General features: G+C 40.4%; 1 protein-coding gene across 3 annotated transcripts in view; it reads right to left on the reverse strand.

The window, feature by feature from the left end:
* Nucleotides 1–18666, reverse strand: part of LOC142384156 (A-type voltage-gated potassium channel KCND2-like) — a 43400-nt gene extending 24734 nt beyond the window's left edge. For 2 of the 3 annotated variants that reach the window (XM_075470160.1, XM_075470158.1), the window contains exons 1-2: nt 18233–18666; nt 16783–17964 (exon numbers count right to left, since the gene is read on the reverse strand). In XM_075470160.1, the coding sequence (XP_075326275.1) occupies nt 16783–17894 (1112 nt within the window). In that variant the 5' untranslated portion in view covers nt 17895–17964; nt 18233–18666. The remainder of the gene's footprint in view (nt 1–16782; nt 17965–18232) is intronic. The other variant, XM_075470159.1, reaches the window with a different exon arrangement.
* Between the last annotated feature and the right edge of the window lie 1503 nt (nt 18667–20169).

The raw sequence follows: 20169 nt of genomic DNA on the forward strand, positions 1-20169 counted from the left end.
GGCTGTAGCCAAAAATGATTTTTATGTACGATTGAGATTTCATTTAGCTCTATATTTAGCTCAGTCCATTAAGGAGGCTGCATAATTATGTCTAATCTCCATTCATGACAAACTAATTGCTAGCTAGCTAGCAAGGTGCACAGCTGACTCTGTGATCTACGTGCTTATGATTTGTTTTTGTGGTTATGCTTTAGAATCAAATCAGTTCAGTTTTAATTCAATTCAATTTCTGTACAAGAAATTTTAATGAGACGTGTTTTCTCTGAAATGGATTAAGCATTGTCATGGACCTGCAACCAGTAACTGGAGCTCGTATTTGTATTTTTTTGTCTTTGTCTACAAAACTAAGCTGTAGCATTTCAGAAGCAAGATTCCTAACAAGGATAGAGAGCAGTCTTCTTAATGAAGACTAAAAGTCCACCCATTATGCATCACTACACTTTAAGTTTAAAACATATTCTAGCTTTAGCTTTAATTTAGGTATTAGTTACACGTTACAGGAAGGCAAATAGTAGTTGTAGTTATGACTAGCGTGGGGCTCCAGGAAAAAGTCACTGAAATATCCTTTTGTGGAGGACTGTGTGCATGTGCGAGCACCTGTGTGATGTATAATCAGTCCAGCATCGGCATACAGCCTTGAGATAAGTAGACGTGCAAGATGCAGTGAGATGTGATTTGAAGCTGGCAGAGCTGGCTGCTTGGGAAATGAATCTATCTACCACACAGCAGATCTGTCATTAGCTAGTGGCATTCTTTAATAAGAATTTGTTTTCAAGGTGACAATGTTGATTGGTGCCTGAATTGGTGAGTCAGTAGTATTGACTGTATGTCACATGCACATCTAATAAATGTTTCTTCTGCGCAGCGCCCAAAGATGTTGAGCAAACAGAATCAAGATCTGAAAAATGGCAAACTTTCTGGATTCTGATCCAGTTCTCACTTGGAGCTGCTAATGATATGAGAAACTGTGTTCCTCACGCTTGTCACTCTTTACATCCCATTGACTGGGAGTTGAATACTCTGGAGCGAGCAGTGGGATGTGTGACAGAGTATTTGTGGCGATGATTACAGCCCATTAACTTTGATGGATGCCATTTCATGGAAAAGATGATGGGAGTTGGAACAACGGCTGTGGAGCTTGTTTTCTGTCACCAACATGTGTACCAACAAAATTGTAGAGAGGTTTGCTGCAGTAAAGTCTATGCAAGATTAATTTTCTGATCCAAATGCCAAAATTAACGTTTGGAGCGAGCTTAATATGACGTTAGGGCTAGGATTGATGCTAGATTTATCTCCATGGATACTCAGGAGTTGACCCTGCTGTGACCCAGAGGACAGCAAAGACCAGAGCACCAGAGACGGCCACGTATGCCATCAGCACAAACATTTGGATTGTAAATGGTGTCTGTGTCATCAGTGTTTCAAGGGACGTAAGAGTGAGTCTGTGTGTGAAAGTAAATGAGACTAAGCTAGCTCTGAATTTGATTGCACTGTCTGATTTTATTACTGTCAGCTCTCTGGACAGCTTCTTCTTTGCACAGCTCACTTGCGTGACTTTGCCTGTTGGCCGAAATCAAAACAAGACAGATTCCATTTGCCTGTGGCCGCTGTGTAAAGACAAGGACATGTATGCCAGAAATCAAGCTTAAGCTTGTTCACAAGGATTACAAACAATTGGCTGACGAGAAATATACAAATAATCGTCAACTGTTTATGGTTTTGCACTAATACTTTGGAAAAAGAAAAAGAGAGAAATCCTCACATGGAAATGCAATTCCCCGTGTAGGACACACAGGCAGATGGGAGCGGCAGCTAAACCACAGTAACACCAAGACAAACATATTAATCTGCAATGGCAATCATCTATCCAGATAAAGCTTTCACATTGTAGCCATTTTAAATGATGATTTTCAACCAGCTCAGTATCAGAAGGCATTGAGAAGGCATTGAGAAGACGATTGAATTTGTTTTTGTTTTTTTGTTTTTGCATTAGCCTAAACTTCCCTCCAAGGTGATGTATTCACCAGGCTTAAAAAACGTGAATATATTACAAATAAAGTTTTGTTGAATCTTTGCATATTTCTTATTAAATCTAGGGCTTTGGAGGTTCTGGTCAACACGCAAGAAAGATTCTGATCATTGACAGAGTAGAAAAAATGTACACTACTTCGTAATAACTAAATGTTAAGGAACTCTTTTCAGAGATCTCTGTTGGCTTATTATTGTATTACATCTCTGGATTCTAACTATTGTTTAACTAATGAATTAAAAGTGCTTTAATATTAGTAGTTCTACTGTTTTAATCCATCACAATGATTCATATTTGATTTTTTAATCAAAGTAATTAGTGGTTGCAGAGCTGTGAAAAAAATTCTCTCTGGTAGCAGCATGAAAAGCAAATACTGCAGCACCTACTTTCCTCCAGACAACATAATCACAGAACAGTTGAGTAAATATCTCATGAGATGCTACACCAGCATGTCCTGACCTACCATATATACAACTGCCCCTGTTGTGGGATAAAGGGATGGTGCATTCAGTGACAAATGGGAAAACATAACCTCTAACTTCTGACTGGTAAACATTGAAGAATGCCAAGTCTTATTTCATTGTAAGGATATAAAACATTCTACAAAGTACTGGTAGAGCATTTTTAGCTAATCTATTTTTCTTCAGTTAAATGAACTATATAACTTGTATAATTAATGATTAAGTCTAATGTTAAAAGCAAAGTAAAAACCAAGACCAAAAGAGTATCAACTTAGAATTTCCAAAGTACGGCAAAAAAATAAAGCGAGCGTGGAGAACAAGAGAAAATGGGCTGAATAGCTTTGTAGAAAGTTTACCCTGCAGATCTGTAGGGCTCAATGAATGGCTCATTTTGAGATATATGGAGCCCAAAACAAAATGCCTTGGTTGGGTATTTTCTGAGTTTTTGAGCTAACTCCAGACACCCAAATATGTGATCTCAAGCAGAGATAAGAAAAAAGATAAAAGGTTTTTCCATAATGTGCCCTTTTTAATGCTTCAGTAAAATGGGAGTCAGTCAACCTGAGAAAACACAGGGGAACGTAATACTCTAATGATACATCCTTTAGCAGCAATGATAGCGCAATCAAAGTCAGTGAGTGTGATATTAGAACAGTTACATAACACAGAACGGCACTATCACACAGTGTAATTTCCCTGCACAAGCTCAAAGATTTGAAGACATTCCTGAGCTACGGACGCTTCTCTGTGAGGTTGTATTCAAACATAATGTTGCTTTAATTGCTAATTGCTATCATCATTATCATAACTTGCTCCTACAGTACAGATGACACAAGCATGGTAGCGTCAAGCAGCCTGTCCCTTGCATGCATGCTTTGAACTGCAGTGGACATTTGTTCAAACTATACCTGAAACCTCATTGTTTCCTGTAATCACACCAAAGTTGTGGAGGGCGGTGTCCCAGTGAGTCTCTGCTTTGCTGTGTGATCACTGTCTTTGATGATGTTTGCTACATCAGAATGTTCAGTCGTAAACCCAAACTGTCAGACGCTTTTAAAAATATGACTGTTCCATCTCTAAAATAAACTTTACCTTTTATCATACAGTACAATACACATCCAGGTACAAAACCAATCCATTGATTAACGTTTGTGTTGGGTGTAGTTTGATTAAAGCCTGAACCACTAAAGTTTGTCATTTTGTTTTTTTTTCCATGTGAGCAGACTTTATATGTGAGATCAAAAGGGGGAGTTTCATGGTGTTGTATAAGAGGTTACATTTTACCTATTGAACAGCTTTAAAGTTTTTTAAAAGAGGAGGATTTTTCTTTTCCTTTTGGAGATCTGAGTAAATCGGTTATTCGTTTAATTCCCGATCTTGCAAATCAAAGCATGGAATTTCAGAAAAGTTGTTAGAAATATTTCTGAATTTCTGAGTGAGCCCTAAAATGCATTTTAAACCAAACTGACAGCTTGCCGAATACTGTCAATGACAGGTAATACACTCGCTGCTTAAATAATAAGTTGATCATTTACTCAGGCCCCTTGTGAAAAAAAAATTTAATACTTTATACTTTACATGGAGTTATTTGGGATATATTTTTGTAGATAAAATAAAGTGTGTGAACACCTTAAACTTTTGACGATGCTAAATAAAAAGCCAGTGCATCACAAGGTAAAAGTCATCTCCTGAGAATGCTTAATGTCTACAAAAAAATTGATAGCAATCTGTCCCTAGTTGTTATGATATTTCAGGCTAAACCAAACTGTTGGACCGACAGACAGGCATTGCCATTCAAAAGGTCAAGCTAGTAAAGTAGCTTAAAGAGAGTGGGCTTCTAGCTGTTTATAGAGAAACCTGAAGTAGGATACACTGAGATGTCACAGTGAGATACTAAATTATGCTTAAACACACACAAGAGAAAGGCTGACTAAGTGCTGCCTTCCACCTGTCATGTAATTGCACTGAATTTAGTGTGTGGGCACAATAAAACCATCATCACCGTTTTCCATTGTGAAGATTTAATACGCAATTCTTGACACTGTAAAGTGTTGATTTAACACTTATGTGTTTTTTTTTTTTAAACTGTTTGCGGTTATTTGATGGAATCGAGGGCTTTAACATAAGCACCTACACAAAGAAAGTACATAAAAACAAGTTAAATTCATAAAAAAATACATTTAAATGCTCACAAGCTTGTGGCCATTGCAGGGCTCTTATGTTCTAACTGTGAAAATGATCTTTTTCTTTTTTTTTTCAATCACCTATAAACAACGGTCTTAATAGTGACAGTTTGGGAGCACTCGCAGTTAAATATTATTTCTGTAAAATATCCTCTAATATCCTCTTCTGTAGGCCACAGAATAGTAACTAACTGTTTATGGTAATCTCTTTAAGGAATCTTGCACTTGTTTTAGACCACCAAGGGATTGGAAGTTAGAACTTGTCATAAAAAATTGACACAATAGGATCACCACTCAATATGCCATTACTCTATATGAGAAAGCGCCCAGACAGTTAAAGAAGAAAAAAATTAAAGCTATGAGGGTGATATCCTTGTACATGAAGAATTAGTTGCACGTGAAGGAGAAAAATATGGCCTGAAGCACATGCCCTGTTTAGTTTCTGTTTGACCAAATGGCCTACATTAGGTGATATATTTTGCTATTTATAGAAGCTGGGGCAGGCAGGAAACAGCTGCCATGCGTCAGGGTGACAGCCTGACATCCCTCATCTCAGCAGGACCTCCCTGCCAGGCAGACAGGAGGAAGGTCTTTATACCTAAACTGAAATGGGACATGGCCTCTTATCATTCATGCCACATACAGAAAACTAATGATATATGGAGCCTGTGGCAAAGACCCAACAATGAAAGTGGGTTAACTGTGAATCGTGTGGGCAGCTCGATCCAAAGCAGACACTTTCGCAGTTTACAGGGCTCAGCATCCTTTTTATTTTTTTGTAAAGTGAACACAGCGAATTTTTATTTGAGTGAGGCCAGTACTGATCATGAGAGGCTTTTATTGTGGCATGTAAACTGGCACACGATCCCTCAGTGCTGACAAAAAAAAAAGAAAAGGAAATTAACAGCAAAACAGGGTTCTAGGTTTTAAAAAAGGACTGAATCAATATTTATGACTTTGCCACGAGTCTGCTCGTGTTTAGGTAATATGAATGGTTGGAAACAAAGTTTCACTTTATGAGTTAGCATCAAAGTATCATTGTTCACTGTGTAAATGATGACAAGAAATGCATTGTTTGCCTGTAGCACATGAAAGTTTATATTGATTTCAACCCTCTGAAAGGATACAAGACAACAACCGGTGTTAACCAAAGTACTGTTACATGATGAAAGTTAGTCACCTGGCAATGAAAGAATGCATCCCATACAGGACTAATAGTAGGTACTTCAAAACTGCCAGTGCAAAATATTTCTCTCATTTCACTTCAGTCAGTCCACAGTGATATCCCATCACTCTTCAGACGAGGTGTCAGAGAGGCACAAGTTATGTAACTATCTGAATTCTTTTGTTTCCGCGTCATTCACACAGCAGACTGGTGAATTGCTGTTGGCTATAATCTGTGAATCTGTGCTGATCACAGACGTTGGCATGTTGGCTGAGGGGTGTTTTTTGATAAAGAGACAAATGTCGAGGGGAGGGATATTCACACTCTGGTATTATAAAAGCTGGCACCGTTTCAAGATATAGTGCTTGCTTTACTGTCCCAAGTGCCTGAGAGACATAATCATTGCAAATAGTGACATGCCCCTCCCTCATTGTGATGGGAGAGATTATCACACCTTTTCAGACCTAAATCTGTGCTGCAAATCTGCACTTTGAGGTAAAGAAGGGGGCAGGAGGGCTTGTTTGGCTTTCGAGAGATGCAGAATAATGATTGCTAGTTCAGTGTAATGACAGTAGCATCTAAAAATAATAGAACTGCTTCTCCCTCAACCTGCACTCATTACATGCCATTGTGGGGAGCGATGTAATGTTCACACAGCCATCGCGGACATTAAAAATGCTACAGCTCAACATTAAAGCTGACACAGTGTGTGCTTTGTGTGCTGATTAGCTCAAGAGCTACACAAAAGCAACATGTGCGAGGCCCATTGATACTATATCGAGTTTCTAATTAGGCTGCTGAAAACTCAAAGCATAATAGTTCAAACAAGTGGCAGTGACTGTTTTTCTTCAAGAAAACTTTCAGATGCTATATATGTTATAAAAAGGGTTTGTAAAATCTTAAAGTGGAACATTAAAAAAAAAAACACTCCTCCAAATTAAGAGAGCAATGAGTGTGGTCAGCACATATCAGCTCAAAAGAATCGCATCAACATTTTGTTTTTTGCTTTAAGAATAAATCTGCTTTAACACGTGACAATACGACATCAAAAGGTTTAGTTTGGGGACAAAAAGGACTCTGTGAGATAGGAAAAGATCGAGAGATTGTTTGGATAAGTACTGTACGTAGTGAAGTTAGGGGGATTTATGAAAAGATAACAGTTTTGTTCAACTTATTTTGACCATTCGGTCAGGCCTAAAAAAAAAAAAAGTTTGGTTCCTATTGGTTGTCAGTTGATGTCATGGGTAGGTAGGGAATTTATTTTATTTGTTTATTTATTTATTTTTTCCAGTGGCAGCGAGTGATAGGTAGATTTTTTTTATTTTTTTTTTTATTACAGCAGCAATGGATACTCCCAGCATGTTACACACACACACATTTTTATATGAACCAAATATGTAGTCGATACAACCTGGACCATTGGCATTGAAGACATCTCAAGCAATATTTCATAAATATATGTAATAGTTTAGTTAAAGTGCCACTCTGGTGTTCTGCGACTCATAGCCCTGTTGTCCAACATTACTGCCTGCTTCTACTACTCTGCCTAACACAAAAAAATTGAAATATTTTTTTATATATTATGTAGCCTATATATATTCATAAAAATGACAATGATAGTATGATATATGATATGAAAAATATCTTATTTTTTGCAAAACATTATGGGCGTGAAAACGAAACTTAGAAAATCGGCTCGGCGCATGCGCAAAACCACAAAGTAGCAATTCTCGACAAGTAGGAGAAATCAACTGAGCACCGGCTGCTGACACAAATGAACAAGTGCACTGTTTGACTTCTTCAAGGACATTTTCGAAAGATTTCCTACCCAATCTTACAATTTTGTTTGTCACGCTATAGGGCTCGGGCACACGTGTTGCATTCTGGGATATGGTCGCCATATTGGAGGCACAATCTCGTAAACAAACCCTGAGGCAAGACGGAGATCAAGGACCAAACAGTGAGAGAAAAGTGAGAGAAAAGCATGTTAAAATGGAAGAAAGGATGTGGGATATACCGGGATACATTACAGAAGGAAGCCAGAGATCGGTACATGCAGAAGATTGGCGTTATAAACGGACTGGACCCTTATGAAATACCGAGCAAGGAATGGATTGTCGACGAAGATTTACTGCCTAAGTTCACCCTTTCGGACATAATTGCGTATATAGTATGTGGTGTCAGTGCTTATACTTTGCAACAGTTTCAATTATAATGACACTTTACACTTTTGTCATGTTACTCTACTTGTAAATAAATAATGAAACACGTGACACACTTGGCTGTATCTCAAAGCATATTTATTTCAGACGACTTCAACTTTGCACAACACTCCTGCGCATGGTGGTCAGAGTACAACATACAGACACAATCTTGTCAAAGAATGTTTTGTCTTCACCTTCGCATGGCAAAACTATGTTGATAGGTACTTTTGCTGACAAAAAGGTGTATTGTTTCTGACAGTTCCAATCGCCCTTTCCATGTGAATTTGGAGATGGGCAATTTTCCACATTAAATTAAGATTAAGATCAGATTTATTGTCATGTATACATGCATACACACGAAATTTGTCCTCCGCTTTTAACCCATTGAGACATCCCTTGCTTCCAACTGACAGTGTCCTCTTATGAAGGCGGGGATCTTTACCTCAGCACACAAAAGTCTGTAACTTACCAGAATGAAAATGCAGAGAACACACTCTCATCGACACCGGGATTGAGTGGAAAGTTATGCTTGGTCGTCTTACAGCAGCGATCCATGCTAGTCGACGACGCTTTGTTATCTCGGACACTTGGTCTCCGTGGGTGTGCCTCCAAGCAGGAAACCGTTAAAAAGATAAACCATTTACGATTTCCCCCCCATTCCTGTCACGGCTTACGCTATTGCACCCCACGACACAGCAACGTGCGACCATAGTGGCAAAGACAATAAGTAAAATAGATAAACCAACGAAGAAAGTTCCGAGACCAGGCGGGAGTACGTCTGCGCGCAGTGGAAAACAATGTAAACAAAACAGTTCTGAGCCTCCAGTATGGCCGCCGCTCACGTAGTGACGTCACGTGCCCGAGCCCTATTGCATGGAGAAACAATGGAGACCACGCATATATCCATCTTCTCACGTGAAGTCGTTGTTTTCACGAGAGCATGCGCTCATCCTTGTACAGGATGAAGAGGTGCTGTACAAAAACGTAATTATAGTTTGCATTAAAAAAAATGTATTTGTGTTCTTTTTTTTTTTCTTCCCCAAGCTCATAAAATAATTTGGGTCGCACGTAAATTTACAGGGTCGGTCGGAAACCGGAACAGAAAAAAAAATTTTTTTAGACCCCAGCCAACTGTCTTAGCACAGCTCCTTCCAAAATACATGACGCCATAGAGAGTAAAATATGACACTTTGCAGGGCCTTGGGAGCTTGGGAGACCAGTTGGTGTTTTCAAAGAGAAATGTGTTTACTTTCCTGTTGGTTACGATTTGAGTTTAGCTTAATTTGAAGTATACAGTGCCCATTCCCAGCAAAAAGTAATCTCAGGGCACTTTATAAAAGGAGGATACTTCTTTTGAGTAAATTCACAATGACAGTGGCAACAAAATTTCAGTGGCTCAAAAGTTTGTGGACTCCTATGTTTTATTCACTACGGTACTCATGCATGCTGACTTTTGAACTGTGCACTAATTCTACAATAAGTCTAATTAGCTCAAAGGCTACAGGTTTCCATGATTTCCAAAAGAAAAGTGTCCGGTTTTCTTATTTCACTTCAAAACATCTTACATACACCTCACAAAGCAAAGCTTTTTGTGGATTGCTTTATTTAAGATTTGTTTTCTTTACATGGTATCAACCTCAATCTTTAAATGCAGAGATGTAACTTTTTTCACTGACCATGATATTCACAATATTTCTCCTCTGTGCACAGAGATTTCTTTAGGTTCTTATTTTTTAATTGCTGAAGTGTTTATCCACACTGATTTTTGCAAAGTGGTGAACCCCTCCTTTTATTCACTAAGACTCATTCTCTCTGAGATATTTTATCTATACCAAATCACAGCAATAGTTTTTAAATTTTTTTAAATTTTCCAGTCTCTTTTCCAATATCTTTTAAAAAAGCAGGGATGTAATCAAATGAGGAATTATCACACTGTTATTAAAAAACTAAAAAAAATGTTCTTTTAATTTTTCAACATTTGAGATGAGGTCTTTCAAATATTCAGTGGGTTAAATAAAAACATGTTTTGGCTTTGTTTCTATTAACATTTTACACATGTCCCAGCTTTTTCAGTCTAAAGACTAGAAATGTAGAGAAAAATACTTGCCTGGCTTTTTCCAAATGCATCTGAATCTCCATGCAAACTCTCCAGAAGTACGCTATGTGTTTTAAACACACTATGACTCAGTTTGACAGAAAAATGTGAAATAGCCACTAAAACTCTAACAGTCATGAGAGGACCAAAGGTAGCTAAACACAAATAATAGAAAATTTGACTTTCAATACAAAAAGTAAACAGTCATCTTTATATATATATATAAAGATGACCGTTTACATATATACAGTATGCATATATATGTACATACTGTATATCCCCCTCCATGGCTCATGCTGCACATTGTGTTGTGTTACATTAACTCTTTTAATATCACCCATTCATAATGAAAGGCCTCACCAAAATTTGTGGTACTGAACAACCTGAGTGCATCGTTGGTCACTTGAATATATCTCTGCTGAAGACATCTTTACTGATCCTAACATGATAACTCAATTGATTGAATGCTAAGCATAGTGAAAACCAGCAGACCAAACCTAAAGAGAATCCATTTATAAATGCTCCAGCACATCTAAACAAAGTGATGATGAGGCATATATGAGTCTGCATACCAATCTCCATGACCAGACAAGCCATTTTCATCTGTATGTAAATGCTGAGTATGTAAATAAGCCATGCAGCACCAAAGGAGCAGACAGCTCTTGGGCTTGGATTTATCACTTGCTCTCTGTTTGATCCACTGATCTCATGGCATACACTTAGCATCCGATATCTTTTACAACACATCAACTTTGAAGATGGGACACAGTTACATAATAGGCAATATTTCCCCTTCTCATCCATTCACTCAGGCGGGGTCAGGGTTTCAAGGCTGTTAGATTAGATGGAAGTGGAGCCGAGCAGAGCAAATGCTTTCCAACAACAATGAAATCGAGGTGATGTGTTTTCTCACATATCTCCTCATTTTTCTAATGCAGTGATGCTGCATTCATTTGGAGTAACTTTAATCTTGTTCCGGAAAATTCCATTAATCTTCAGCATTGCATGCAATACAAAGAAGAAGATAAAAATGCTGAGTGGTGGGAAAAACACTGATACCATATTTTACATCCTCACACTACGTTACCCAGGCCCAAGTGCAGAATCTGTGAGTTTAATTCCCTGCATAATGCAGCACACTCAAAGAGAATTAATGAAAATCCAAAACGTAGAATGTGTTTTATTTGTGCTGCATCGAAGACGAGTTGTCAAAGAAATCGAATCAAATGGGAGGACAGCCATTTTGTCCTTGCCATATAGATTATTTATCAATCTGACCATCCGCAGTGATGCATGCCTGCTTTTAGAGTCAGTTCACATACACAGTAACCTCACATCAACCTACCAGCAGGCCATAATCTGTTTTTCAGCTCAGGGTTGACTGACCACAAACACACATTCTGGCTGACATTATCTTTCAGTCAACGAAATAGATGTATAACATCATTAACATCTTTGAAGTTTCTGCCTATAAAATATGATGTAATAAATCTGTAATATACGACTGCCCATAAAATATTAATCAATCATTCCACCCACACCTCCATAACACCCCCTAAAAATCTCTGACTGCTTGTGTGAAACCATTTACGCAAGCAGAGAGGATAAAAGACAAGCAGGCGCTTGGTATTTTCAATTAAGCAGAAAAAAACAGAAGATCTGTGTCTTTTCTTTTTTCCAGATTCTGTCTTTTGCAATGATCTTAATCTCCTATGAGGATGGCTGCCTGTTTCCGCCCCTCGCTATCACTCCTCCATTTCGCAGTCATTTGCATGGACAAAAAGGAACTCATACAGAACACATTTCAGTGCTTGGTTCCTCTCATTAAGTCACCTGTCACTTCAGGACCATTATGCCATCCTCACATTAGCATCACTTCTGCTCCCAACTAAAGCACCTGGGGGTGAAGGAAGGGAGGTGGGGCGGGAGGTGGGAAGTGTGAGCCTACAGGCGAATAGAAGCCTACACATCTCACATTAGCTACTTGTGTGTTACACCGCAGCACATCACAGCGCTCATAATGGATTGCTGATTTTCATAATGTGCATAATGCACACAATGCCAAGTGGCATAATGTATTCCACTGAACGTGAAAATTACACTCTTTGCACAATATAATCAAATACACCAAATGTTCTCGCTGAATGTCGGGCTCTGTAAGGAGAGAGAAAAAAAAAAAACGGGAAATTCTCTGCATAGCCTGCCAGGCACATAGTAAATTATCCAACCACACGAGTACTAAATCGAAAATGCATTTGTTATCTCCCGGGTCCAGAAACAGTATAAGGCCCTCCAGATTGTTCCTGTACATTTCAATTACATTTGACATGCACTGAAGAGTTTGGACTTCAAAAAGCTTTACGCTGCACCATACTGTACCATGAACTTGATGCTTTGTATTGTAGGCTTTCACTGCCATGAGGCTGAGGTGTCAGAACTGGAAAGCATGATAATGGTTACACTTCTGGTTGTTTATGGCCCCTACAGTGACCCTCCTGTGTATTAACCTTGCTTCCTCGGTCTTATAAATCCTACCCTGAGAGGTTTATGGGCCTCACTTGTCAAGCCCTTCCAGTTGTATTTGGTGGGTGGAGCTGCAGCACCAACGACTTGGTGATAAATTCAGCTTCTGATGAGGGACTACAATGTAGAGGCATGTTTGTTGCACCTTAGGACAATCAACATAGTAAATGTCACAGCAAATCAGCAATTAGAATAATTGCTCCTCTTGGCATTATCTCTACACTGTAAAAAAATGGATGTAAATTTGCAGTGACATTTGAATAGTGTTCAGGCATTATTGCCACACTGTAAACTTTAATGCAGTCTGCAGGAGGTGAAGAGCATGTTGCAGCTAAAGAGAATGTTCACCTGAACAGATGAGCATCTTAGATATTTGAAAAACGAACTTACCCAACAACAGCTGTTTATTATCTTTCAGTATTTTGGCTATGCAGCTTGCAAGTTATTTTTGTTCATTTCAACTTGGATTGTCAGCCTTTCAGTACGGAGTTTGCATCTGTTTTCTGTTTATTTGTGATAGCTAATTTGTGATGCTTGATTGCATTCATAACCGTGTGTCTCTGTCTTATCTGTTTTGACTGATGATTTGATGACTTTGAAGGATTATGGGTTGTATTTAAGGGTGAGAACAAAGGTGCTTAGTTATTATGATTCCACCCAAAATATATTCAAACCCTTCTTAATTAAAACCCTGTCGCAAACTCATTGACAACAATAGCCAGTTCACTCCTCTATACTTCTCACTTGTGAAAAGGGAATTCGGATAAAAGTGTCACACACATTGTGCCCACTTTGAGGGAATACTGTCAACAGTGGAAAATGAGGCAGGAAAGACTACTGTACTGTGCCTTGAAATGGAAAAACATCTTGAGATGGTAAAGCTGTGAGTTAATCACTGCAATTTTATAGTAAAGAGTTTTACAGTGTAAAAGGAGTAACGTATTGAAAGGGATGGAAGTAGAGAGTGTGAGTGCCAGGAAACAAGTATGTTCTTGTCAGAAGCTGAGGCACTTCTTGTCTATCAAAGGTAATGTCTGCCTGTGTCCAGAGGAATGAATGTGTCTCTGTTCCAGACTAAACCCCTGTCCTCCCCATTCCCCTTCCCTTGTGGGTTGCGCTTGACTTCCACCGTTTTCACAGCTGCTCTCAGCAGTGCACTCCATTACACCTTAAATCACTTAAAAGATCTGAAGCACCAAAAACTCCCTCTGCAGCTAATTCACCCTGACCGCGTGGATCATTGAGAGAAAATAAGAGCAGGAAAAACAGGGCAACATCTGATTCCATCCTAACAAAGCGCAACACTATCTTTGAATTAGAATCTATTGCAGCCTTAAATGGTCACTACTAAATCAATTCATGAAGGTATACTTTAGCACAGTTTTCAAAGATGCTGCAAATCACAATACAACAGGTAAAAAAAAAAGTTATTTTACACCCAGTCAGCCAGTTCTAAAAAATCTAGGCAGATCCATTCAAGCAGTGGTGGATTTCTCTTTGTTAGGTATCCAAAAGCAGCCCCAGAGATTAGGCCCGATAAATAAGTGGGTCTTGTCCCATGTTTGGTGGCGTAGCGCAGAAGATACACAGAGGCATGACACGCAGCTGCACAGAGCTATTGATTCTCCGCTGGTCTCCAGGCACCCTCTTCCCTTTCGTTCAGGCTGCCTGCCAAGAGCCTCTGAACAGGAGCCCCTGGTCTCCCAATGTCTGCACGTCTGCTTAAGCACAATCAATGGGCCATCAGCAGGGGAGAGAATGCCCGCCACTGTCTTTACTTCCACAGGGTGTGAGTCAGGGAAATTGAAAATATATGTAGTGGAAAGGCATCATGATACCATGCAAGCATAAAGCATCATTGACTATTGGAATGAAATAAAATGCTTTGCCCGCATGGTCTCAGCCAACAGTGTCCCTGCTAGCCTTTAGAGAGCTTGTTTGCCACTAGATGAAAAGACAATATCATTCACATCAGTCTTAATAACTATTTGTTACATGTGAATCAATTGTTCTGCATGCTGGGCTCTGAAACAAGTCATCAGAATACTTCATTTCCTCTGAGCAGATGAGCATTTGAGGGTTATTGGTGGAGAATAAAACAGAAATTCTCCACACTCCAGTGTTAATACAAACTATGACAACCATGATTTAGCTCTACAGGTTGAATGAGATGTGTTTTTATAAAAGCACACCTCGGGACAATGATGGATTACGAAAAAGGTCCGACTTTGTCTCTCAGTGATGGGTTTTCAGCCGCTCCACCGGTGGTCCTCTATGCAGTATTCTGCAGCACTGGAAAGCTTCAGTTATGTTGCTTTTCTGTCAGCCAGGCTGTCATGGCTCACAATGGAGTGACAGAGATGTCCCCATTACCAAGGACATTTTACTTTTGTTCTTGCACACAAAACGGCTTTTTCAAATCCATCTTGAGCTGAATCCAGCAATATATTTGTTGCACCCCAAAGATAAATAGCGTAGCCTCTTGCAGAACCTATCTTTCATATTTAAATCTAAACAAAAAATATGTTTTGTGCAACACTAATATGGTAGCTTCAGCCATTAGGTTGGGCATATTACTAATTATGCGCTCACTGCGAGTTGTAGTTCTCCTGGCATTGACTGAGCACAGGGAAAAAATTTGCATATGCCATTAAGAGGACAGAACATCCACTAACTCAGCATCAACAGCTGCATGAGAGCAGATAGAAAGAATCTGATGTGAGAGTTAACATTTTAATGACAATGATGATTATGATAATAATCAAAAACTACAAATGCCGCCTGCAGGGCTGAGGAAGCTGATCTGCATCAATGCAGCAGCGAGAACTGGCAAAAGATAAGAAAAAAAAGGATGGTCGATCTATCATTTGCATTGTGAAGATCAGTTCAAACCAAAAACTGAAGCAATGCTTTGCATTTGCATTTTGCTTTAACATATCTCAAGCAGATCCTGCCACACTCACACACATCACCTGCAGACAACCGTGTGTAAAAGCAACCACACAAAGCTAGTGGTAATTAGTTTTGCATGATAGATTTGTGGGGCTAAAACAATACTTCAACAATACCTCATTTCTGTGTCACTATCAGAGAGGAGCAAAGCTGAGGACTTGGTTTTACGTTTGCAGTAGTTAGTGAAGGTGCAGCCAACAGCCTATTTCAACACAGAAATCAAGAAATCATCTGATTATGATTTTTGGTCTTTTGATCTTCGTCTTCCGTTTGTTTATACGAAGACACAAAAGCCTAATTCCACCGGGAAAAGTTCTCAGCACCTTGGAAAACACGTCGTTCCGGAGGGCTGCGCTAGAGTGAATAATAGTAATAATAGCCCAACAGTAATAATAATAACCAGCAGCGAGCAGCTGAGCGCTTGAGTGCGCTCATCAATACGAATTAATGTGATGTAATCTTCTTAACACTGTTTAATTATTTTATGCCACATCAGCACACGGAGCGGGTGAGGTTATTCATGAGCATGAAATTAGCATTCAAATATTTACTGTACCACGTTGAAAGGAAGAACTGAGAGAGAATGAATGAGAGGCAGAAATGAGGCGGTGTGAGGAGGAGAGGTGTGTGTGTGTGTGTGTGTGTGTGTGTGTGTGTGTGTGTGTGTGTGTGATTTATAGCACACAAGTTTGCTTTTAATTAAATCTCTGCACTTGCCTCAGTTTGGTCTGTAGATGTGCCGCGCGTGATCAGGTAGGAGGCTTTCTTTGTTTGTTACTGAGAAGGATAGGATTTTTTATTTTTTATTTTTTTCATTTTTTCCTGAAGACCCTGCAGTGTTCAGTGCTATAACCTTTACAAACGATCCACTAAAGACCCTTGAAAACGGGCGGGGATGAGGCCTGACCTTCAACATAATAAGGGGTGCTAGTGGGGAGCGGGCTCATTGATGCGCAGAGGCCTCTACAGCCGCCCTCTGATCGGCTGAGAAGGGCTCAAGGCCGTTAATGTGCCCAATGAATGCACACCTGTGGCAGGTTAAAAAAATGTGTGCAAATTATCAATCGGTATAATTGCAATATCAATACTTATTCCTTATGTCAATATAGTCATAATAAATATGGATATTTCATGAAGGTTTTCCTTTCAGTGAGTCGTTCAGCCACCTACCCCAGTGTTGTCATGGTGACAATGGTGTACCAAAACGCTGCGGGAATACTGGTGAACTTGCTGGATGGAGAGCCTTTCTCTGCATAAAACATGACCGTAGCGAAGATAATGATGGCCATGGTGAGTGAGAAGAGAAGGAAGCCCAGCTCGGAGGCGCAGCTCTTCAACGTGTAGCCCAGGATACGCAACCCAGCGGAGTGCCGGGAGAACTTGAAAATCCGAAACACCCGGAAGACCCTCAAGGTGACGAAAGCTCCGCTCACCTGGTCATTGTCGGTCATGACCAGGCCGATGTAGTAAGGCATGATGGCGACCACATCAATGACGCTCATCACACTTTTCATGAACTTGTACCGGCTGGGCGCTGCGATCAAACGGAGCAGATACTCAAAAGTGAATATCATAACGCACGCAGTGTCTAAACAAAAGAAGGCCAGCGCGTAACGGTCTCCACAGGAAACTTCCTTCGACCTGTTAGGCAGAGTCCCACAGGGAACCGTCTCCGCCACGTTGGCCATAACTGATATGGCAATGAAGAACCCTGTGACATAGTAGAAGACCAGAGCTAAGGTGCTGGTGTGAGGGTTTTCAAAAGCCCGCCACAGGTACTCCCGGTGCGTCAGGTTCACCGGCGTGACTTCGTTGCTCATGTCCATCTCCTCGTCATCCTGAAGCCTCTCCGCATTTTCGCGCCTCCGGTCTTTGTACTCCTCGTAACAGCAGTCCCCAATGATCTCGGGGATTATACCGAAGAAAGCGAGCTCCTCGTCGTACGCAGATATGCATTCTTGGCGCGGATAGTGTAGCTTCCCCGTGCGGTAAAAATTCAGAATGTGTCTGAAGATGTCAGGGTCGCGATCAAAAAAGAACTCATTTGTTTCCTCGTGGAAAAAGAAGTCTCTCTCTGTGCTCCCCAGCAAAGTGTCCGGGTACCTCTCCAAAGTGGTTCGCCAAGTCTGAAACTTGGTCCCACTCACGTTAAGAATGATGAGTCCATCCTGGGCTTTCTTCTTCTCTTGAGGAGGAATGGGCATCGGGGTGCTCGCCACCGGCATCCATCCTATGGCCGCCGCTCGGGCGAAGGGAAGCCATGCCGCAACACCTGCTGCCATGCTGACCTGTAGTGTTTAATTCGACCCTGCTCCGGTTGTCACAGTGCTATGGCTCATAGACTAATTGCATCTGCATGAGAAGCAGCAGACAGAGATGGTTATATGCATCTGAAGCACATCGTTTTAACAAAATGTGAAACAAAAACGCACAAACCCATTTACTTATACTGCGCAAAGCTCTACTGAGTATCACTCCAGCTTTTTCCACAATGTAACAGTTGAGTTATTGAAGCCTACTTTGCGGCAGAATATGAATTACATTTCTGAATTGCCATCCACTCTAAATCAGGAATCCTTCTCTCTCCCTAATAAATACCCAAGAAAAAGCAAACACTCACCTTAGAGAGGGTTGCTCAATAAAATGCATTTACGATGAGTTCAATAAAAATACCTATCCTCGGAGAAGAACACTTGCAATTCCGCCCCCCATCTATTTGTCACTGCGGCCAGACGGAAGGGGGAAACAGTACAATTACGGTGCATCAACAAGTTAAACAAATCAAGCGGCGGTCTCTTGTCAGAGAGCGGTCAATTGTCCGCGCGCGATCCTTCCTTTTCTCTCCTCTTACCATCTGCAGGGCTCATGTGCATAGGTTTTTCCCTCCCGTTGCAGCTACTCCTCAATAAACTCCTGTTCCTCTCGTCGACTGGAAGACCACCCTCCCCCTTTCTCATCACCAAGCTCCGAATGTGGAGAGAGGAGAGAGAAAACCGAATGCAGAGAGAGGAGTGGTCCTATCTGCACCCAGAAATTCCACTGCTGCTTCTTCGCTGTGTGGGAACTATTCAATGCGTGATGGTAGTCTAAGTAGGCGGTATCTCCACAACCTCAAGTTAGCGCTATTTGTGTTTTCTCCCGTCGCACAGCATGGACTTACACCAGCTGCACATTAACATAATGTCTTTAATGTCGCGAAATATCTTAAATAAAGGAGTAGTTTTCAAAGGGGGTCGTTTTAAATGTGAGGTTTCAATTAACACGCGGAATCTATGGAGGAAATGCGAAGTCCTTTTAAGTTACCACTCTTTTCTTTGGAAAATTCAGTTTTTTTGTTTTTCAAATCCAGAGGGGGAAAGTGACGTTTAACTTATTCAAACCTTATCACGATTCTTTTTTTTTCAAAGATTGAAGTACATGATTTTTTAAACTGTTCTTTAATGCTGTTGAACAGCTTCAAAGGTCAGCATCATTGGGTTACACCGCCCTGCTGACATTTTCCAAAATCACCATAATCAATGAAATGCAATGAAACGCTCCCTAACGTAACAGCACGGACATCTCCGAAGGGGATCTCAGACATCTGTGACCAATGTGTTGCATGTGTTGCTGCATTAAAACATATTGTGGCTTTGGCTCTGCAGAACACCACATATCTCACATTGAGATTTAGGTCCGATTTAATCCGTTTAATGTTTTCAGCACCGCGGACAGCTCCCGAGCTTTCAACACTGCAGCTGCCGGCAGTTTCTGGCTCCTCTGTACGCGTGCTGGCTACAGATTCCGAACACGTCACACCACAGCTTCAGCTAAACTCACTGGGTTTCAGAGTCGTGCTTAAGTACACACAGCCACTGAGCCTCGTGAAAATGAATGGCCAGTTGAGGTGAGGTGTGGAAAATGCGTTGCTGTTGTTTAAAGTACTGCAATTTGCAACAAATGAATTAGAAGGGGATCCATGTTTTGCCTAAGGACAGATTGACAGTATAAGAAGCTGCTGATGGACACACTCGATGCTGCACCAGTCAGACCTTTGGCCTTTTGCACTCCAGATCTTCAGCCAGCTTGCTACACTCACGCCCATCTACGGTTCCACTTTGGCACACTGCTTGGTTTTTGTACAATGAATGCACAGGACCGTTAGAAGTCCCATTAGTGTATGCTGAGCGTGTCAGAGCATACTCGTGTTCAGTTTGAGCAGTCAGGCCCAGGGGCTATGTATTCATCAGGGCATTTAAATATTCCAGCAGTTGCCAAATGGCAAGTAAACACAAGCATCCCTGCTAAACTGGATGGCAATCAAGCTGGAAGCTTTTTAGACCACAGATAGCCGCTGTGTTTTAATTTCAAAGGTAGGAAATTGGTTAGCTAGCATTTAAATGTCTTGTCATTTTTAATTAAGGCGATTTGTCAGAATATGTGTTATAGCTGACAAAACAGGGCAATACTTGCTTTGTAAGATGAGTAGGCATGTTAAATGAAGTGAGCAGATTAACATTTTGTTTCTCATATATCCATTTGTCTTCAGTTTGTAGATTGATGTTCATTTTAAAACAT

The sequence above is a fragment of the Odontesthes bonariensis genome, chromosome 7, assembly GCF_027942865.1.
Source record: "Odontesthes bonariensis isolate fOdoBon6 chromosome 7, fOdoBon6.hap1, whole genome shotgun sequence".
Classification (NCBI taxonomy): Eukaryota; Metazoa; Chordata; class Actinopteri; order Atheriniformes; family Atherinopsidae; genus Odontesthes; species Odontesthes bonariensis.